Raw genomic sequence first — 22,403 nt, 5'->3', positions numbered from 1 at the left:
GAGTTGCACCATCCTCGGGAAAAAAATACAGGGTTTCACCCTGTCCTTTAACTCTGTTTATCACTAAGCAAATTTACAGGAACAATAGAAAGAGGTGACCTGCCATTGCCTCTTGACATTTGAACCATTTCAGACACTTAGCTCCCACTTTAACTTAGTAAATATGTAGACTTTGCACTACTAGCGGAGCCAGGTGAGGCTGTGAATGTGCATTCACATAATACAGCGCAACTCGACAGAGTCTGTGCACATTAGTGTAGCCAGACGCTCCTGTGATAGAATAAGGGTGCAGCAAACAGCGCAGATAACCGCAAAACACTCTGGTTGAGTTAGTTAATGTTTAGTCTGCTGAAAGTTAGGGCCCGCACCTAAAGAACAACTTTTAAATGAAATGTTAATTTGTGAGAGACCTCAGACACGCAACACTGTGAAAACTTCACAGTGAACGAGTGCATAAGAGTCATCTGTATTCTATAGACAGAAGTTGTAAGAATAGGTAAAGTTTCATGAGATTTAGTGCAACTTGTACATTTGCTAAATGATAAAAATAAAACTGAAACTATGAAAATATAAAGAGCATTTTTGAAATACACTTTAATAGTAATTGTTCAGAGATTATGCAAAACATAACTGACTGACATTTTTCCTCTGGCAGTAGGCAACAACAGTATCTGACACTGTCTGTGAGGTTTCTCACACTGTTTGCTTTTTCTGGAATTAAATTCATGCTGCTAAAACAACATTAAACATCAAAAATTGACTTTAAGCAATTTTCAATAATTGAACCAATATCTGCTCAGCACTCAGGTCCTGACATACACAGTGAGACTGGCAAAATGCATCTGCTTAAATCATACAGTGCACTAAATCAGCAGTATGCAACATTAGCACATGCCAGCGTTAGAGTTTCCTGTTAACATGCTAACTTTCAGCATGAAATGTTTCACATGTTAGTGAGATGTGGTCAAGATTTAATGCCAGTGTCAGGCAGTCAGTCCATTTATGGTCCCCAGAGGATGAATCCTCCTGGGAGAGTTTGCCTTTTTAAGAATAAACTCAGTGCAAGCCATCAAAGGCTGTCATCCAGGTTAGTCCCAAATATTTACTACTGGACTGCTGTCACAGGCTCCCCTTTAATGATGGCAGGAGTGAGAGGAGTGGGACTCCTGTGAACGTCTCTTTGGTCTTGGACATGTTTAGCTGTGTCAAAGACTGTTCACACCAACTGACAAATTCCTCCACCGCTTGGCCATGACTCTGTTCCTCATTGCGCAAAAGGCTGACTGTTACAGAGTCACCCACATACAGTCATTTGTATGTAGGACAGGTAAAAGCAGGGAAAGGACACAGGCCCTGTAGGGAGAGCCTGTTTAAGGGTCAAACTCTCAAAACAACAATTACGGCAGACGGCAGCCTATAGGCAAGGATGTGTGGTTGCATACCGCCTCAAAACTAAGGAGAAATCAATGAGGTGCACGTTTTTGGTTCCCTTGCAGAAGCCTCAGAATAAGATTTAACAGGGTTGCCATAGTGTCTTCAAACCCTTTCTATGTCTTATCAGCAATCTGGTTGGGGTCCAGTCTGTCCTGTGTCAGTAGCTAAAATCTTGTTTTTAACAACCAGTTCAAAGGTTTTCATTAAAAGGGAGATATGAGACACAGAGCCATAATCATTGAATGACCACAGTGATGCCTCTTTAGCCACTGGAGCTACAGTAGATCCCTTCCAAACCATCTGCTGTCCCAAAGACTGAAAGATATGCAGAAAAAAGACACTTAGTCGTCTGGCACAGCATTTCAGGAGGTTACCCCCACTGCGGTCAGGACCAGGAGTTTTCCTCTCCTTGATAAGGCTGAAAGATTTACGTGCTGTGTCTTCATCAGTCTGTAATTTACAGCCCCCTATCCTGTCTCGCAACTCAGAGAGTTCATGATTAAATCGTGTGCATCAGACCTCAAAGAAAATGTATTTAACTCCTCTTCCAGTTCAGTGTCAGACATATCAGAGCTCTCCACGTTTCTCCTTCTAGTCTGCATTCCAGCGATCGATTTGATGCCTTTGCAGGCTGCGTGTGAGCTGCCATGTCTCAGCCCCACTTTATGAGCTCTTGCTGCTCTGAGGAGCTGCTCAGTAGCCCTCAGGTGAGGCTGCGGTTGTACAGTACTGAGTGTGGTGCAGGGCAGTGGTTACATTCGCCAGCTCTGCATTTATGTTCTTTTCTTGTTTGAGGATTTTGGAAGTAAAACATGAAAGTGTCTTTAAGCCGATGTTACCTGTGTAGCACATTCCCTTACAGGCTGCACCTCTCTGTCAATATTCATTCATCTGAAAACAAAATGAAATCGATTCCTGCGATGTTCCTGCAACAAAAACACAATGTGCACACTCTTCTGCTCTCACAAAAAAACAAAAAAAAAAACAAAGAAGTGCTCTATGTGAGCGGGGTGATTAATGGTGATGGTATGGGTGTGGCATGTGTGGTGTTGAGCAAGGTGTGACTGTGGCTTTCATGTGTGAAGCAAGGATGAATGAGGCATTCATGCTTTTAATTGAGAAACTCCTTTATTCTCCATTCACTAAACCACAATTTCAGCTCTCCAGAACGTAGGAACCCTTTCAAACCTCAGTGAGGCTAACTGATTTATGCTCGGTATCTAGTGGATGACAGTCCTCTATGCAGTGCATGTGGCGTGTGTGGGAGCTGTACTTGCAGTTCAACTTGTTGGGCCTTTGCCAGAAACCATATCAGTATTTGTCATCAATCTTTGTGTCACTTTTACTGTGTCACACACACCATCCACTTATCACGTAGATGGGAAAGACTTCTCAGAATTCAGCTCTGAGTACGAAGTGTCGCACTGACAAACAAAAAAAAAACCCCACAGCTTGAGGTGAAAACTGTAACAGAATGTTCAAAATGCGCTGTGACATGAAAAAAGCTCACAGCGCGTTTACCTAGAGGTGTGTAGCTCTCTCGCATGGAACGGTGTGAAACGCCATCCCACCTGTTATCTCACGCAGGGGAGGGAATGAAGGCTGCCATGACTCAAAGCAGCATCAGGTAGTTTTTGGCGGTGCTCCTGTGCATTTTTGTTGATTCTATTTCAGGCCCGGGCTGGTTTCTGTTGTGTCTTGCTCTGCCCTGCAGGTGTTGGCCACACCCTTCACTGCCAGGTATGACTGAGAGATCTGGAAAGTTACAACAGAGAGTTCTGGAAGAACTCAGCGGAGCAGCACTCAGCTTTTCTGTCATTAACAAGAGATAAAAAGTAAGCAATATGTTAAATCAAAAGCTTCCGTGTCTCTGTGATACTGTGAGTGAACTTAACCGAACTGAATGAAGAGCCCTTGTGCAATCATTAAGCACTTAATTGCTTAAGTTTTGCAAATAATAAAGCTAATTGAAGTCAACTGAGGGAAAAGCTACACTTCCTCATATGATACTCAAAACCACGATGCCCTTCTGTGTTTTCTGTGTCTGTGAATCAAGTTTCTACAGCGTGAGTGCAACAGCAAAAAGCACATGTGCAGGGAATCTGCCCCTCCTGCGTGACAAAGTTTTACTTTTACACTTAGGCATGAAGTTCAACATCAGGATTTCAGCTTAAAATTACACTTTCTGTGTGTATGCTAGGTGCGAGCTGAAAGGGTCCAACAAGGGTGCAGGCTGTTCTCTTTCAGTTGATTTGGTCCTGTCTAGTCATGCAGAATGATTAAGATCGTAAGGTCTAGACAGTGAGTCAAATGAATCCAGTCCTCTTTGCCTAAACCTGATGTTGCTCTGCTGCACAAAGCTGCTGAAACAGTGTGTTTCAGAGTTGCTAATTACACTCAACAACACCGATGATGAATAGCGACATTGTGTTCACAGGGCGCAGCACAAAAGCAGAGAGAGGCCGGTGAGTCATTCTGACCAACAGATTAAGTCACTGTGCAGGTGAACCGCTGATGATTGGATGATCGGTGATCTCAAGTCTCCACCTGGTTCGACTTGATCCAAACCAAGAAGCCTCAAGGGTGAATTCAAACCTCACCCAACCAAATGTATACCTTATTAGGAAAAAACTTTCTTTTCTTCTCTGCATGTTTCTGTGAAAACACACATGATTATTTTTTCTATCATTCACAACCTGGTGTTGATATTGTGCCTTGATGTTGAGCTGTTTACAGACGATTATCTATTGTCCTGTGACTCAGTTAAAATAACTGTGTTTCTAAATGTATCTTGTGCAGCAACAATGTGTTTCCACGTAAGCAAAATAAGGTTATACAACCCATTAAAGCTGCACTGAGACTTTCATAGAGAGAGACAATGTGACACCTGGTGGCCACGAGTGAAAATACATCACAAATAAGCCACGGCACTTGCAATCATTTTGCTTTTTTTAGCATATCGTTTTAATTGAGTTCAATACACATTCATCAAGAACATTATCCAGTTTTTATCATTTCCTGTGTATGACCTTAAAAAACCTGACCCTTTACAACCCCTGCTTTATTTGTATGTCCAGATAGTGATGCTTTTATTATGCTATTATTAGCTTTTGGCAATGGAAAATCCATGTATCCAATTGTAACACACATTTGTGATAAGAATACACATTTTCATCCTTGCTTACCGGCTTTTAATCATATTTGGTCTCATATTATCAGGGGGAATGTAAAGAGAAAGGGAAGATCATCACTTTTAGCAGCCTCGCTATTTGATTGACGTTAAAAGAAGACACACAACCCCCTCAAAAAGCCAGTGATTCTTGTGAATTATTCATTAAGCAGACATTATAAGAGTCAATTAAAAACATCTGGGGGCCAAATCAATGCAAAAGTGTAAGTTTAGTTGCAGCAGAGGCGAGCAGAGGTGTTACTGAACGTCCTCCACCTGGGTGTCGACGGTGGAGGACACCACCTTCCCATCAACAATCTCCTCCACGATGGTCTTCACCCTCCTCTCGATGTGGGGCTTGTGCTCTGCAAAGGTGGACAGCAGATGTATCATATGATTACAGCGCAGGGGGCCTAATTCAGAGTCGTTTTAATGAATGATTTGGGATTCTTACCTTCCACGACCTTCTGGATGACGACGGCCCTGTGGAGAGAGAGAGAACATCATTTTTAAAAGGTGTTTCATTGATTTGGCTGTTGGCCCACGAGTTTCACTTTAAATAGCTAAAGAAATGAAACGCTTGATGTCTGACTTTTTCTGCTCATAGTGCAGCTCCCCGTCCAGCAGCCTCCTGTACTCGGCGATCTCCAGCTCCAGCCTCATCTTGATGTCCAGCAGCAGGTTGTACTCGGCTCGCTGCTGCTCCAGGGAGACTCTCAGCTGCTGCAGCTCTGTCTCCAGCGTGTTGATGGTCACCTGCAGCTGGCTGAGCTGAACGCTGTACCGACTCTTGGCTTCCTCCACACTTTGCTGCAGGCACTGGATCTGCGGGGCGGACGGGAGCGACGTTAGGAAAGCTGTGCATGCGATCAAAGAAAGGCCTGACCGGAAATTTAGAAAGGTGTAGTTTCATGATGTATCTAATGCTAATTTAAAGGGCATATTCATGATTTTTAAAGGCTGTCTTAAAACAATAGCCAGGTGCTCATATGAAGATTAAAACACTTTTCGCTTGCTGTGATCATTCCTCCTGCTCATATTGGCCATTAAACAGGCTTCAAAGTGTGTCAAGGACAGGGGACAAAAGTCCGCAGTCGTCGTTCTGTGCAAAAATACATTTAATCAGAAGTTAATGTGAGGCTTTAGCAGATTTAGTCAAATCCAGTCTTTATCTTCCAAACTTACAGTCCAACTTGCACTAAAAAGACTGCAGCTTTGGAGGACATCCACTTGATTTGATTAAGGTTGCGTTCAGGGCGACTTGAACCCTGCATGAAAAAACACGGCCCTCTCACTGACTTGAATGGAGCCAGACCATCGCCGGGCAACGAGCTCAGCTTTTACTGCAGCACAAGGGGCTGCGCTGCCCGACCAAGTACGAGCAGGCACACATTCCTGGTTCCTGACTGCTTTGAAACATATTTCTACTGTTTACCCCGCGGCCGTCATGAGAGAGGAGAAAGTAACTTTCCAGAGCTGTCAAATCCTGTCTGTGAGTTTTACATTGTGCATCTGATAAGCCTTTAAACACATAATCTATTATTCCAGCTGCACCTCCTATGTACACAAGTGCTTGTGAGTGTTGTTTGAAGACAGACTTGAAGAAATGTGAACCTACACTTTAAGTATAGTAACCCTCACCCCGCTGACCCCGCACAGTGGAAGTGTGCATTCTGTCATTTGGTCTGCGGCCTACCTCTGTGAGGACGCTTTGGCGATTTATCTCCAAACTCTGGTAGGTCCTCTTCAGCTCTGACAGCTCTGAGTGGAACGTCTTCACCTCTGTTGAACTTGTGATGATTTGCGTCTGGAGAGTGTCCACCTTTTCACACATACACACACACACACACAGTAAATCCAGCAGCATTGCCATCTGTAAATCTTTTCATCAGTTCTCATTCAGTCGTTTGTTTTTAAATTTCCCGCCTCACCTTCGCTTTGAACCACTTCTCCAGCTCCAGCTTGTTCTTCACCACCACAGACTCGTACTGCTCCCTCATCTCCTCCAGGACCTTCGTCAGGTCAACAGACTCTGTGCTGTCCACCTCTACATTAACTGTGCCGGACTGCTGGACCCTCAGCAGGCGCATCTCCTGCAGCGTGGAAAAGGGATGCATTTCTCAATCTCTTCCAACAGGTGGCGCCATTTCACTTGAAACCAGACTCCCTGCTTTTACACCATTGTCTATCTTCAAACCCCTTTTTTGCTCCAGCTTTTCTTTTCAACATGACAACAGAGCAATTCCTCTGGAGCTGAGTGGTTCTCACCTCCTCGTGGTTGCTCTTGATGTATGCCAGCTCCTCCTTCAGACCTTCTATCTGCATCTCCAGGTCACTGATGCAGAGAGTCATGCTGTCCCGGACCCCTCGGAGACGAGTCACGTCGGCCTCCACATTCACACGCATGTTCATCTCCGTCTCATACCTACAGTGGGAGGCCAGGTGTAGTCAAGATTCAGTCGTTGTGCTTTTCCAGGGGATCTAAATGTTATTCCAATCACTCAAAATAAACCTTGTTTATACTTCTATATTACACAGTTGTGTTCAGTTTTAGTTGATGTATAGCCAAATAAAATAATTAGAGGGTGTGTGTTGATTCTAGCAGGAAGCAACAGAGGAACAGAAACCTACTTGATTTTGAAGTCCTCTGTGGCCAGTTGAGCATTGTCAATCTGCAGGAGGACACTCTGATTCTCTGAACGCTTCCTCTGGATCTAAATGGAGAAAAAAAGAAAAGATTCGATTAACCTGATCTGAAGGGCCCCCTCTGGCCAGCCTGATACAACCACTGCCCCCCAAAGCGAACACCACCACAACTGAGAAACAACATCTGTTCAGCTTGTTTCCTGTTCATTGTAAAATGTGAGCGGTACCTGGGCGCTGAGATCATGGATGGTGGCAAAGTAGGTTGTGAAGTCTCTGCAGACGCTGGGACCTCTCTTGTCATAGAACTCTCTGATCTGCAGCTCCAGCTTCCTGTTGGCTGCCTCCAGGGAGCGCACCTGCACACACAACCAGAGGGCAGAGGGCGGCATCAAGCAGCCACAGGTGACAAACGGCCACATAAAGCACTTAAATGCTGCCTCATAACTCCTGGCTTTGAAGCAAATTTATTTTTCTTTTTTCATTGTGCCATTTGCACTTTTTTTTTAACCATAAATGTTTTTGTACCAATCCTAAAAATCCCTGGTAAGCACTGTGAGAAAGCACATGTTGACGGTTGAGGGTACTGTAGAGTTATGATAAGGAGATAATGGGTCATGTTTATTGTGACTGGTAGGTAGGTCAGCTCTGTCGTTCACGTATTCATTTGTAGACATTGTTTTGGCTGCTGTAACCCCCACACGCCCACCTTATTGTTTGCTTCCTTTAATTAAGTCCATTGACTGCATCCTGTCTGACCTGATTCATTGTCATAGATGGAAGAAGTATTCAGATCCTTTAGTTAATGCTTTACTACGTTTAGAAAGAAGTTACGTATGTAGAAACAACCAAATGTACTTCAAGGATCAAACGTCAAAGTGGCTGAAAGCTGCGGACAGAATCTGTAAAAAGTGTGTTCAAAAGTTTATCTTAAGCTGATATGAGGTTGGTAATGTGTTTAAGTCAGGCTGCTGTCGCCTCATATTAACTTCAGATAAACTTTGAGATACATTTTGAAAGATTTTTAAATGACCCGTATGAAGAAAAACTCTTTTAATGCTCATACTTTTGTTTGAAGACAGACTTGAAAAATGGGGCAAACAAAAGTTTGCCATCTGTGTGTGTGTGTGCGTGTGTGCGTGCGCGCGCGCGTCCCTGTAGATGTTATCATGTATTTGATGGCATTTATCAGGTGAAGGCAGCAGTTTTATGAGGAGTAAATTGAGCCACTGCTAAAATGTGCTTGCACTTATTTTGATGCAGGTTAAAAATATATATTTTTATTACATTTTTTTCTATAATTACACATTAACTATAAATAACATTAATTTAAAAAGACTCAGAGGATTGTGCAGCGCTGGCAGAAGTTTGTGTTTTTGTGTGTTCAAGGCTTTAAAAAAGCACAAGAACGTGTGAGCGTTGCAGAGCTGTGTGCAGCAGCTTGTACATGTCCATCATCATCATCATCATCATGTCTCACCTTATCCAGGTAGGAGGCCAGGCGGTCGTTGAGGTTTTGCATGGTCACCTTCTCGTTGTTGATCACCGCGGTCTCGCCGTAGGACATTGACCCACTGCTGAAGACCGACTGGGAGATGCGGGTCCCGGTGCCTCCCGCGCCCGCGTACACGCTGGGCGCGCGCTTCTGGAAGGACCCGCTGGAGATGCGGGTCTGCCCGGACCCGACCAGCTGCATCCCTCCGCCCATGCTGATGGCGCTGGCGCTGGAGACGCTGCGGGCGCTGGTGATGCTGCGGGCGCTGTAGCTGCTGCTTTGGCGAGAGACAGGCATGGCGAGAGGCTGGAGGTGGAGCTGAGCTGCAGGTGGCGAGCACAGGTGGAGAGTCTCCGAGGAGTGACTGTGCCGGAGACAAGTGGGCATTTTATAGAAGCCTGAGAGAGGGAGCCAGCGTCTGGTCCCATGCCACAACAATGCGCGGTATGCTGATAATGTTTTTAGGCGGATAGGCGTGTACAGTAGTAGCAATGAACTGTGGAGGACAACTTGAACATCTAGTTTCGCAGCTTAATGGCTGACTCGCTGATATGAAGCCAGTTAGAATGATAATTGTTTTGTTTTGTTTTGTTTTTTCCATTCAGTGTCAGTTATACCTCTGATTCAACGTCTGCACAGGTTTGTCTCACTGCACACAGCCCACACAGCCTCCTGCGTTAGAGAGGACTCATCTAAAGCAACACAAGGTCACTCACATAGTCTTCCTCTTCCAAATGAAAAGCTGGACTCATGAGGATCCAGTCATCTGACTGATTTTGAGCACAGAAACAGCATGAATGCATGTTTCTCTGCTGTCTGCTTTGCAGCCGCAGTAAGCGTGCAGCTCTCCTGTCCACAGATATCCTGCAGCCTCAGCAACAGCTGTGCCTGCCAGTGCCACCCATCCAGACCACAATAATGAGTGCCTTCACAAAGTCAATCACATTTTGATTTGCATAATGCGTGGATGTCAAAGGCATCTTTAACCACAGACTGGTTCTTTGAACTGATTCCTGTTTTCCTCTGAATGGATAAAGATAGCTCTTTTCATGTGAAGCGGAGGGAGTCAGCTAACGAGTTAATAGATGTTGACACAAACCCTAATCTAACCATTTCGTAAATGTCTCCAAACATGACTGGGCACTCAACGCCCAACACACACACACACACACACACACACTGTCACGCCTTTTCAAAAGAATCTTATCTAACATGTGATCAGATTAAACCATTCTGAAGTGATTGACACGAGAATGTTAAGATCATCTCAATCTTCTGGACCACGTCCTTCCCTGGAGAGTGACTGTCGCCTCCACTCAGGTCCATGTTTAAGACCATCGCTTTGACAAAGTACTCCATTGCCCATACAAGCTAGAGTTAAAATGGGTTTTTAGTATCATATCCCAACAGTTATTTTTCTTACAATGTGTGTTTTTAATCAGGTTATTATCAATAAGTTTGTTCTGTTCTGTCAACCCGTGGCCAGTCGAGCCACAGGTGTGCAAAAGCTTTGCCCTTTTCCACTCAGGATTAATAAAATGTCAGTCTTTGCCTTTTCTCCAGGCCCTTTTTTCATGTGGCTGTCATCCCGGGACACCAAAGTCAGACCAGGGAGATAAACAGTTACAGCGGCACTGATGATGAAGCCATTGTGGTTTTACTGGCACACAACCACAAATTCACTCATACAGAGAGTAAAAGACTCAGCTTAAGCTTTCACCAGTCTCACAGGTTAAAAAAAGAAAGTCTCTAAGTTGACACATAGCTGAGAGGACACATCTGTGAAAATAAACAAAAAGCAGCGATGAGCATCTGCTGCAGCCCTGCCCTGATAAAGTCTGACTCTGACCTGAGCAGCAGGTGAAAGGAACGAGCTGTCTGCAGGATGTGGCGTCTGGGACATTATCAGATGTCACAGATGGGTGTGTGTCGCATAAATGTCAAATTTTCGGGCCTGTAATTGTTTTTCCACCACAAGATTATAGGACCTAATGACTAAAGTCAAAGCTGACAAGTAACATTCCAACAAGATCATGTCTCAGGTGCGAGAGCATCTCAGGTACAAGAGTTCAGTTTGCTGTAAGGCTGCTCAGATTAACTCATCAGTCGGGGCAGTCAGGAGAGCTTAGGCTCTGCCGGCCCAGTCACCCTTTTCCATTGTGCTATTGTTACGTCTACTCGCATAAATCAAAAATAAATCAAAGCACATAATCACAGGTCTTTGCCACAAGGTAAATCCAGCTGACAGGTGCTGCTTTAGAAAAATTTATAGTAGATCATATTTCAAGGCTGCGTTCATGCTGTTTCTGCTTTTCTAAACATGTATGTGCCTCTCGCACTGTCAGTGGAAGCTGGACACACAGTAGCCGGGCCACAAATCCATACAGTAAGTAAACAGCGCTAATGTCAAGCCCACTCTGAAGTAGTTTAACTAAAAGGTTAGAGTGTACGTCATCCGGACACAAAGCCAATAATCACCTGCAACCGATCATTAATTATACCCACTTTTCTCTCAGTCATCATCATCCAGCTGTGCTTTCTTGAAACTGAAAAGTGCAAAACAGTTTTCTACAGCTCAGGCAGGGTGACATGAAGACAGGAGTGCAGAATAATTTGTCTTTCCAGCATGTGCGACCTGTTTAGAGGGGAGATCTCCGACTCAAGGAAGTGGCTGATCACTGAAGAGCACCATAGGAAGCCAGGCCTTCCAGCCACGGGCTGCACAGTTACAGCAGATCCTCTGGGTCTGTCTCTAAAGGAGCACTGCATTTCTTATGTAAACACATTGACTCGTTTTATTGTTATTGCAGTGCAAAAAAGCATAATAATGGGTTTGTGGATGTAGTGGTCCATCGTTTCCCCTACGCACATCCTCCCAATGCATCCGTCCACCAATCAATCAGCGAACACTGTTATCTGACTTTGACTTCAGGCCATATTGCTCCGCACCAAACTCGCTGTATAAAAGAGCCGATCGTGCAGCAGAAGCATCAGATTTGCCGGATTTACCTGTGCACGTACACCTCTTCATACAGGTAAAAAAAGGTAACGTCTCTCATTCATTTTCAAACTGTTATTTGGAGTGAGTGTGACTCTTTCTTGTCTTCTTGTGCGCAGACATGTCAGGGAAAGTGACCGTGTTGTGCGCGCTGCTGGTCGCGCTGCTGGTCCCCAGCGCGGCCTCCTCACCTGGAGAGGCTGCGGAGACGGACGCGCTGCAGCGGCTCCTGGCCAAGAGGGAAAAAGTGAGAGTCCTGAGCGGCGTGCACGATCCGGCGCCTCGGGCGGAGCGACGGGCACACCTGTCGGAGGATGAACGCGAGATTATGACCAAACAAATAATGCAAGCCATTTCAGGTATGCCAGTGCGTCGGGGCGTGAAAGTTCTCCTCTGGTTGATGTGTTCCGCATGTGTCAATTAGATAAAGTGAGTGGGCAGAGATCCAGGAAGACGCTCAGGTGTGTTTAATGAGCCCTTGTCTGTGGTTCATGTAGGAATGGTTTGTTCACAGAGATGATGAACTCGGAGTGCCTGTCGGATCGGGACTACCAGGGCTGGGTGGACTTCGGACGCCGGGACGCAAAGTGAGCCACAACAAGGCCAACAGCGACCCGAGAGCGCAGGCTTTTTTTTTTTTATATGAAGTCAATGTTTCACCTCCCCTAAAACTTTAGAAATAAACTGATTTGCAGAACTATCACAGGAGTCAGACTTGTTCATTCATCTCTGTCATGAGGTAATAAGGGACACATATAAAACTGTACCGGATGGAAATGCAAAGTTTTATTCACAGGTGGTAAAATTTAGACACACACCGACATATAGAGCTGTGATGCTAACACAGAACAGAACATACAGTAGTGCAGAGAAACAGTGGTTTGGTTGATTGGTTGATTGAAGCCCCAACACAAATGATTGCAACCTGTGTTGATGATTTCTTCCCTTTTTAATCCACAGTGTCCTATGCCTTTATGCTACAGCTGATTGCTCGGAAAGATTTCGCTGTTTAAATAATTATGATCACTCTTCTACCTGTCTTTAAATAAGGATTCTCCTTAACGTCACAGGAGAATTCACTTTGAATGCCGCCAAAACATTGATTTTAGTTAAATTCCAGCAATTTCAAAAGTCCCGATGACATGAAACAGAGCAGATTTGAACAAGTAGGCTTTTTAGTCGAGTAAACACACATATTGCTTCACTGTCTTTGATGCAGCATGGCAAACCTGATTTGGTTTTGGTGAGAGGTTTGGCTCAGGATTAAGTCCACAAGGTCAGACAAACAGGTGATCGGCACTGTATGCAGCCATAACTAGGTGTGCTATGTGGAAGCAGGTGAGGAACTGAACAGGCAAACAGCTAAACCCCAGAAACATCGACATCTTTCAGTTCAGTCAGTGTGTCTTATGTTCCCCTTAGGGGCATATGTCATTTCAATGCTTCTTCATCAATTTCTCAAGTGTTTCATTCACTATCTTATGTACAACATGCTTTTCTCAGTGTAGCAGCTATTAAGCAGGAAAACCAAAGTGTATTTTAGTGCAATTGAAAGTTCTTCAGTGTGACAGCATTTGTTTGGTTTGTGGTTTCAACTAACAATAATTTACTGCACAGTCTTTTTTTTTAACCCTCCTTAATGACAACGTCGTTATATACACATACTGTAAGTGATGTTTTACTTTGGAAACTAAAAGAAGATGACAGGTGGTGAGGTTCTTTAAAACCGACGGCAGGGAAAGTGTGTAAAATGTCACGAAACACAATATAAAAATATGTTTTCCTTCAAGGTGAGTGTAAAAAGAAGCAGGGTGCAGTCGAACAGACTGGTGGTCAGGTGATCAGGTGATTGTCCTGAGATGAAATGTCACACACGTACGCACACACACACACAATAACTACTGTACAAACATTCATAGAAAAGAATATTACTGTACACTACAGACAGCTTAAAGTATGGCTCTAGCACGTTCTGTGGCTTTTGTTTTGAAGACCTCAGAGCTGTGGTGCCCTGACCTGCTCAGTAGGATTCATGGCGGGATGCAAAGTCAGTACGGTCAATGAGAGGAGTTAAGTGGTGAACAGCCCTCATCAAACTTTCAGAGGACGTCCGACTGCTTCTCTCTCTCTGCTTCATTGCGGCCTGTCATCCCCCAAGCTACCACTCTGTGCAACCCCAGACTGTGAAGCTTCTTCACCAAGTTCAAACTGAAAATATTCCTCCTTCCCTCCTCCTCCGACGTTGAGCTTCCACCTTTGTCTTTTGCTGTGGAGTGTGAAGGTTTTGTACTCTGGCTGTAGAGCTGGCTGTGGTGGGAATAAGGACAGGCTGAGATGCCACGCTCTTGCAGCAGCTGCAGGAGTCCCAGTGATGAAGTGGTTACATTTGTGGTGGTGGTTGTCTGGCCTCCAGGGCCAAAGTGCTGCTGGTAGGATGGAGATGAAGTGCTCACGAGCTCACAGTTCCGACAAGATGGCAGGTCGAAAGAGTGAAGGCTGCCAACCGGAAACAAAATAATAATTAAAAACAAGAATAAAACACAGGGGATAAGAAAACTAAGCGGCTTGTTGTTGCACAAACATGCAAGCTCATACACAAATAATGAAAAACAAGACGATGCTTCGGTTCGTTCGGTTGTTGTTAGTGTCTATTGTTGCTGTAAGATAAATAAACATGTTAGTGCGGCGGCGGTGATGCAACATGATCTGGTAGTTTGCTGAGATGAAAACCTGAAAAGGTCATGAGACATTAACATATAGTGTAACAAGCCAAGAGCATGTGGGGAGAACAAACAAGTTAGGTCAGATGTAATTGCTTAGCAGCTGCAAGTGTTAGCAGGTGGGGAAGGGTGTGTATTTCACAGAAGTAGAGTTCAGCAGCATTTCAATTAGGTCACATCAAATGTGCTACACCTCAGCCTATTACTTCATACAAAGACACTTAGGCAGAGACGGCTTCTTGAATGGTTAAGCAAAACATGAGGCAAACATGCTGCTCTGCGTCTGTCATTAATACTGAAATCAAGCATTCGTGCTGAGTCCATAACCCTCGGCTCTTACTTTGCCCCGAAGCCCCCTTTTAGAGTTGGAGAAAGAGCCTCGACAGACGCTTTCTGCCAATGAGGACGTAGAGAGCAAAGGTTAAGAGGGAGAAAGAGCAGAATGAAAGAGACAAAATCTGGAATATCCACACTTATGAATGAAAGTGACACTAAAAAAAAATTGTGGATTAATGAACACAGAAAGCTGTTTTGTTTTTTTGACCTTTACAGTAACTCAGGTCCAACACAACAATACAAAATCAAGGTCAAGCTCAAATTTAACGTTATTATGTTGTGAGAAATCGACTAACACAACTTAACAAGCTTAAAAAAAACACCCACACAAAGGCACTATTACAGTACATCACATGTTTATAACATGTATATTCTTACCTAGTGGAGAAGGGGTGGGTGGGGAGGGAGGGTTGGAGGACTTGGCAGGTGGTGATGGTATGTGTGGGAGAGGTCTGAGGGAGGTTGGGACCGGATGGAGAGACTGTGAGGTCATGGAAGGAGAGAAGGCATGTTAAACTACATGTAAAGAAAACTACATGTATGAGAAACAGGAGCCAATGAAGCTGGAAAGTAAAGCTAAGCTACATATTTAATGGGACACAAGTAAAACCGACTGAATAATGAGGATTGTAGAGGGTATTTAATGACATGAAAAGGCATGACAAAGCTGGTGGAACAGTGTAGCATGTGTTCAGCATGTTTTCATGTGTCCTACCCATGCCGTGTGCTCCGGGGAGGTGCGACAGGTCGGGTTCATCCTCCTCCAGGTCGTTCAGACTGTAGACGTGCTGTATGTCCACCTCGAGCTCCCTGAAGTCTTTAGTCAGGACGCCCGGACGTGGATGCAGGATGCCTCCCAGGTTTGGTTTGGCCAGCTGCTGCCACTGGTGCAGAGTCACCGAGCCTGACGACGAGCGAGTCAGAGGGTGTTGTGAGACGATGCACTTACATGTTATTCATACTGCTTGATATAGATACAATTTATCATCCTTAGTGGGTTTTGCTGGGTTTTTACCTTCCAGAGGTTTGACGATCTGCAGGCGGTCTGGGAGGTAGGACCTAGATCCTCCTGAGGAGCCGCAGGAGTGCCGTGAGCTGCCATTGGAGTAATTGGTGCCTGTTGATGCTGCCAGGCTGGACGCCAGGCTGTCATTTGGTGTCAGGAAGCCACTGGAGCCCTCGCCCTCTTCGCAGTTTGCTGCCAAGGCATGCAGTTTACGCTCACGCTCCACATCGAAGAATGGTCGCTCCGAAGAGTGGTTCTTCTGGCGGGCTGACAGGCTGCGCAAGGCGGCTTCGAGGTCCTGGCCCCCTGGCGTGCCTGGCTGGCCCAGACGCTTTGGCCCACTGTGGTGAATACATGTGACAATGTTTGAACTGCCTCAGCCCCATGGACCTTTAAGTGGGTTAATCTTAACTCATGTTGCAAAAACAAGCTCAGTTACACACAAAGAAAGTCATCTTAACTTCTAGTCTTTTTAAAATACCAAATCTGTGATTAAAATGATTAAAAATAGATCTGCAATTTTACATTTGATATACACACACACACACACACAAAAAAAAACACACCTGCTGTCTTCTTTCTGAGCGTTGTTGGAGCTGGGCTTGTCCTCCAGAGTAAGGCTGGCATTATCTGAGCCATAGTAGCTGGTCCGGGGGGTGCTGGTACAACTGGAGCAAGTGGACACTGGACTGGAGCCGGGCAGCCCCGGGGAGTGGCATCGAGAGCGCAGCCTCACGGCCTTGTTCACCACCTTCACGGTTTCAAACACACGCCATGGGTGGTTCCTGGGAACAGAAACAGGGAATAATTGGGATGGAAACGGCTACACCCAAATTACATTACTCATCTCACTCATGTCCACCCCCCCTCCAGGGATTTATTACAATGTACTCCCAATTCCTCGTGTGATTTTAAATGAGGACAGTTTTTTTGGATCATTGGCGCTGCAGCCAGGTGTGCACTGGAAGAAAAAGGTCACCTTTGTGTAGTATGTACATTCTATTCCAGTCCCAGTAAAAACACTGTAGGTTTGCAACATTTTCCCAACTTTAGTTTCTAACAAGTCAAGTTCTACAACTGAGCAAACTCCACCTGCAGATGAGAATCATTTGATTGATCATTTGAAAGCTCCAGCAGAGCTACTGAACAGACTTCACGGTGAGATTATCGCTGTTTCTAAAGTCAAAAATCTTAATTTTAGAATGAACTCTTCCTCAACATTAAAATGCAAACATAAACCACCCAAAGTGGGTACTGAAATCATCTGTTTTCATTTAAAACACACGTCTTCTTCCAGTCACCTAGTTGGAACTCGTTACAGCGCGCTACAATGTCTTTGTTCAGCGACATGGGACACATACATGGGAGACATGCGTGTTTTCTTTGCTGAACTGATCGAAACTGACACATGACAATGTTACAGACACATGATAATACAGCAAACATTTCATGAACAAGCAAACAAACTCAATGGAAAGGAATTCAAAGTTGTGCACGTGTCTGTCAGTTTAGGTCAGAACGATTAGAATAGCAACCGCAGCTTTGGTCGACTCTTAAAATGTAACTTTTGCATTAACAGAAATACTGAGTTCTTTATTAACTATTAAACCTGCCTTAAAAGACCCCAGCGCATAGCTTTACTGAACTAATACTTTATACTATAGTCTATGGCTAAGGCTGTCTGACTTCCTGTGATAAACTTGTTCAATACAGTATTCTTCAGCAACAGATGTAAAATGCTACAATACATTTACTGTAAGTGTGGGACTGAGATTTTAGCTAAACACTACTTGTATATATTTCTGTCTTTAGGAGGAAGAAGCACAATCGTGCTGCCAAACATCGTAAGCCACATGAATATCATCCATATCCATCATCACAGAAGGCCAACCAGAGGCCGGCGTCCTGGTTAATAGATTCAAACACATGGACAGCTGTTGGGTCCTGGACAAGAGGTCGATCTGCTGTCTCCACTCGAGTTGCTCATTTCAGACAGTATTCCACCTCAGCTTTTTCTACGTTATTATCTCAAAGTCTGTTGGTCTGGATCGAGTCAAGTCAAGTCAAGTCAAATATTTATCCCGTGACTTCTCTCATGGAGAGAATAGTAGTTGTAGTCAGGTTGGATTTATTCCAGTAGCAGCAGATTACAACAGAAGGAAGAAGAAATAATTAAAACACCAACGCAAACTCCTTAAACCAGTCTTGCAGGATGCTCAGCATAATCACATTTCACCAAAATATGTCAAGATACACTGTCTCCTTCTTGATCCGTGATGATGTCCAATTCCCTCCTGTGAAACACTCAAAACCTGTCTTTGTAGAGTGTGTATGTTCACACTCTACAAAGGCAGATTTTGAGTATAAATGAGACTCTGGAGGGTCATGTCTTAGTTTAATGCATGCTAAAGGTAGGAGAGTAGAACTGCCTGCAAGCTACTTAACCATCAAATAATCCTTGATGACTCGCATTACATACATATCCTGCTAGAAATGGAGTGGAGAGACCTTCGAGCAAAGCCTTCTACATATGAGTGCGCACACACAAAATCACAGACTCACTTGTACTCTGAGGGAGCGGGGGTGTCCAGGCCTTTGCGGAAGGTGCCCTCTATCTCGGCCGCCAGTGAGTCCATGGGGAGGACAGAGGCCAGCGCTGTGTACCGCTGCACTGTGCTGTTGGGTAGGCTCTTATTCCGCAAGTTCTTGATGTCCTCTCGGGCCTCGCGGAGCATGTCCTCACACTCTGAGTACTTGTCCCTCAGGTCCTGGAGCTGCAGACAGGGTGACACACGCTTTTAAAATGGCAGTGCACAGATAAACCCTGGTGGAAGCCTCATCTGTGTCTTTACTTTCTTCAAGCCTCAATAAGATTGACAAGAGACTCTTTGTGTAATCTTTTTCTAAAGCTGAAAATAGTTTTGTATGCAAAACACAAAAGCATGCTTCACATGGCCACAGTCTGATTGCAGTCATTTGGAAAGGAAAACAAAACAGAGCTCAAGTAAGAATGTGACAGGATCCTGAGCCAACTCTAAACGAGTATATTTTGTCTTGCCTCTGATTTCAGTTTTAGCTGGCTCTCACGGGAGGCACTCAGGTTTTGGTTCAGCTCCTCATTCTCATTGGTGAGCTAGAGGGACAGAGAGAAAATTAGAAGAGTTTTTTTTCTGACGTGACATAAGTCCATTTGTGGAGAACATGCAAACATTTGACAGCAAACATAACTGATAAAGTCAGAAACTGTTTTGTACATACTCCTCGAGGGCACCTTGACTGGAGAATTTGTGTGAGTGTTTTTCCCTCACCCCTTTGCAACGGGCCTGCAGGTCCACGATCTGAGCGAGCAGCGAGCTGATCTCCTCCTGCTGACGGAGAGAGTCCTCCACTTTCCTCGCTAGCTCCTCTGACAGGTCGACCACCTGCTTATTGACAGAGGCTGAAACGCACAAGTCCCATAAATACACCTATAGGTGAATGTCAGCGCGTTCTTTTCGTACCATTAAACAAGGCCATGACACTTACACAGTTCTTCCACGCACACCATCATCAGCTCCTGCTCTTGCTCCTCATAGTTGGTCGTCTCTGTTGTGAGCTCGTTGGCCTGCACAAATAACATCAGTGTCAAAATGTCCTGCTTTTAAGGTTACAGTAAATGAAAAATGGAAATCATCCACATGTTATATTAAACTGTACAATACATTTTGTATGTCATTAAATCATTTTGTGAATCATGAAATATGATTTGAAGGTACTACACCCGTTTAATAAGTTTATTTAATTCAATCTACAGCACATCTGATCCGATCCTAATGCTAACACATAAAAGTCCTGTTAAATAATAGGTGTAACTCCCCCAAAAACTGACTGAACACCTTGTGTTCTTGTTAGATATATGTTATATAGTACATTTAAATCATGCAATGTGTAATACGACTGCTGGACTTTTCTGTATTTTCAACCTGTTTCTGAAAATAAATGTTTCTGCAAATATTGTTTAGGATTACAACTGAATGCAGTTAGAAGTTCTTAAAACAGTATCAAAGGCTAGATTCTGTACAGACATGACCATAAAAATGATGCTGGAAAGTGTGTTATTATTTATGTGTGAGAACTTTGCAGCGCTGCATACCTCTAATCGCAGTTTGCGGTTCTCGTCCTCTAAACCCTTCAGTTTCTGCTGCAGGAAGTCATAGTGGACGAAGTTGCTGAGAGAACTGCATGATTCATTCCTTTTTATTCTACAACAAGAAAAGAAACATCTGTCTGCATCAGACATCATCTTTCTGTTAGTCTCACTTAGAGAGACTGAGTGTGCAGAACGCATCAAAGCAGAAACAAACTTGTTTATTTCATACAGTTATTTGTGAGCTGAGGGAGTGGTAAAAAAATGTACTTTAACATTGTTAATGAAAAGGAATTCAAACAGAACAGGAATGAATAGCGAGATAATCATTAACTGCTGTTTGTTACACACTGTACCTTTAAGGTTAGGGTAAGGATTAGGCTTAGTCAAGCAGTGGTTACGGTTAAGGTAGTGATCTCCAGGAACTGAATGTGAGTCTATGTAATGTTACCAAAACTGATGGAGACAAGCACGTGTGTGTATGTGTGTGCAAACTCACGGCGAGTGTGATTCAGCGTTCTCGATCTCCTCAGTGCTCGCATAGAACTGAAGGAGGTCGTCTCGCATCGTGAGCTCATGACGAAGTTGAGCAATCTAGAAAAATACAGTAAGATAATATCACTTGAGCTCAGCAGACTGTCTCAGCATCACATCGATGACACAACTCAGATCGTGTCTTTTGGTATGACTGCAAGTGTGCATCATGAGTGGAGCTGCAACAATTAATCAATTAGTTGTCAACTATTAAATTAATCTGCAACAAGAAAATAAAGTAAAATTCTCTGATTCAAGCTTCTTAAATGTTCCCTGCTCTGTGACACTAAACTGGATACCTTTTCGAGGACATCATCTCAGGCTTTGGGAAACACTGATCAACGTTTTTCACCATTTTCTAACATTTTACCGACCAAGCAACAAATTGGTAAATCAAGGAAACAATCAACAAATGAATCAGCGATTAAAACAATCATTGCAGCCCTAATCAAGAGGTTTGTTCATACCTCTTCCTTTGCAATTTCAAGCTGTTCATCCAGTATTTCATTACGTGCCGTCAGTTCTTGGTTCTGCTTCAGGAGGGACTGGCCGATGCGCGCTGCTAACTCGAGATCCCGCTCTTTCTGCAGAGTGATAACAGTTGCAGTTATGTTTTTTTAAAACCCAATTTAATTGACTTTCTTGTGATTTCACTGGCGGAAACGTGAGTGCTGAAAAGAGTGACAAACAGCAATGGTCAGCGAGGCAGATGAGTTTAATCCTCTCTAATCCGGTCATCTGCAGTGTGTCTCTCTCTTACCTCCTCCAGCAGGTGGGTGACTGCCTTGATGTCATGATACGTCTTGGTGACCTGGCCCACTCTGTCTGAGCACAGCACTGAGGGAGGAGGCAGAGAGGGATTTAATGAATGGAGGATGACACAGAGCTGCAAAATGCACACAGACGGCACTGAAACAACACAGCCTTGCTGACTGTTTATGATGAGATTATTATGGGGGTGTGAGCAATAATAACAATCCAGTGGGAGAGCTGATTTTCAAACAGCTCGTAAACGAGCCAGCATTACTACAATGCAAAATAAGTAGAGGAGCGCAATATTTACTTCTAAGAGAAAGAATGAAGTTTGATACTTGTGATATCCACTTAAAGTTTTTCAACTTTGACTTTTTTTATAAAGGTGTTCCTGCTGTTCCTGCACAGTTTTAGCATTTTCAAGAATTTACATGCCAATCAAGTCACTTGTCTGGTGTTTCTGCTAATAGTTTGTGGTTTTTGGTTTCATTTCTGGATGTGCTGCTGTGATAAAAAAGGATTACGGATTCTAAGTATTTAAAAATCACTTATTATCCCTAATTATGGAGTGAAAAAGGAGAGGTTGCCCTCATAAACACACCCTTGTCACACAAATAATATTTAACATTAACCTGTAACAACACACAGTATTCTTTGTATGAATGAGTGCCTTGAATAGATGCTGTTTCTGCTTTAAGTTTCCACAGCTACAGACCACAACATCTCCATGTGGTCAGCCAGATACTGATCCTCTTAGCTTGAGCCTTTTTAGCCCGGATAAGACGCCAATAAAGACCTCGTTCTCCTGGCCACCAATATAGCTTGATGGGAGAGACGGCCAGGGCTGAACTGACAAGGTATTCACAACAGCACAACATGTACACCATGGAGGGGATAACAGTGACTGGCTATTGACCTGCAACTTTGTTTACATCCTGGAGAATAGCTTGTTTGTGCCCACTTCAGAGCCAATAAGGCTAAAGAGGCATGGAAGGTCAATGAGTCATTTTCTCAGTTCAGATGGGCCTAGTACTGACACACTAATTGTAGACATTTATGAACTATGTGTGAGCCAAAAACCAAAATATAAGCATTGTTTGTGATGTGCCAAATTTCATCAGACGAAGACAAAACAAAGGTTATTCATCGACTAAGGATATTAAGTTATAAATAATAACCATTAAGTATA

General features: G+C 44.0%; 3 protein-coding genes across 3 annotated transcripts in view; 1 reads left to right on the top strand and 2 right to left on the bottom strand.

The window, feature by feature from the left end:
- Positions 1–4,374: 4,374 nt before the first annotated feature.
- On the bottom strand, positions 4,375–9,143 carry LOC121625757 (keratin, type I cytoskeletal 19-like). The gene is made up of 9 exons (XM_041964004.1): positions 8,727–9,143; positions 7,477–7,605; positions 7,235–7,317; positions 6,872–7,028; positions 6,535–6,696; positions 6,300–6,425; positions 5,196–5,428; positions 5,058–5,086; positions 4,375–4,968 (listed from the first exon to the last, which is right to left on the bottom strand). Exons 1-9 carry the CDS (start codon positions 9,126–9,128, stop codon positions 4,862–4,864), a joined length of 1,428 nt encoding a protein of 475 aa, XP_041819938.1. The 5' UTR covers positions 9,129–9,143; the 3' UTR covers positions 4,375–4,861.
- A 2,539-nt stretch (positions 9,144–11,682) lies between these two features.
- Positions 11,683–12,367, top strand: LOC121604683 (cholecystokinin). The gene is made up of 3 exons (XM_041934257.1): positions 11,683–11,776; positions 11,859–12,098; positions 12,254–12,367. Exons 2-3 carry the CDS (start codon positions 11,861–11,863, stop codon positions 12,328–12,330), a joined length of 315 nt encoding a protein of 104 aa, XP_041790191.1. The 5' UTR covers positions 11,683–11,776; positions 11,859–11,860; the 3' UTR covers positions 12,331–12,367.
- Positions 12,368–12,505: 138 nt separating this feature from the next.
- Positions 12,506–22,403, bottom strand: part of hap1 (huntingtin associated protein 1) — a 38,921-nt gene continuing 29,023 nt past the window's right edge. Inside the window, exons 4-16 of the mRNA XM_041934212.1 lie at positions 21,222–21,298; positions 20,929–21,045; positions 20,427–20,521; positions 19,934–20,042; positions 19,327–19,405; positions 19,110–19,240; positions 18,860–18,934; positions 18,364–18,575; positions 16,368–16,586; positions 15,811–16,142; positions 15,511–15,699; positions 15,174–15,276; positions 12,506–14,235 (exon numbers count right to left, since the gene is read on the bottom strand). Coding sequence (XP_041790146.1) covers positions 13,839–14,235; positions 15,174–15,276; positions 15,511–15,699; positions 15,811–16,142; positions 16,368–16,586; positions 18,364–18,575; positions 18,860–18,934; positions 19,110–19,240; positions 19,327–19,405; positions 19,934–20,042; positions 20,427–20,521; positions 20,929–21,045; positions 21,222–21,298 — 2,135 coding nt within the window. The 3' untranslated portion in view covers positions 12,506–13,838. The remainder of the gene's footprint in view (positions 14,236–15,173; positions 15,277–15,510; positions 15,700–15,810; positions 16,143–16,367; positions 16,587–18,363; positions 18,576–18,859; positions 18,935–19,109; positions 19,241–19,326; positions 19,406–19,933; positions 20,043–20,426; positions 20,522–20,928; positions 21,046–21,221; positions 21,299–22,403) is intronic.

This window comes from Chelmon rostratus, chromosome 3, assembly GCF_017976325.1.
Source record: "Chelmon rostratus isolate fCheRos1 chromosome 3, fCheRos1.pri, whole genome shotgun sequence".
Taxonomy (NCBI): domain Eukaryota; kingdom Metazoa; phylum Chordata; class Actinopteri; order Chaetodontiformes; family Chaetodontidae; genus Chelmon; species Chelmon rostratus.
The sequence above is the reverse complement of the archived record's forward strand: the minus strand, read 5'-3'. Positions and strand labels throughout refer to the sequence as shown.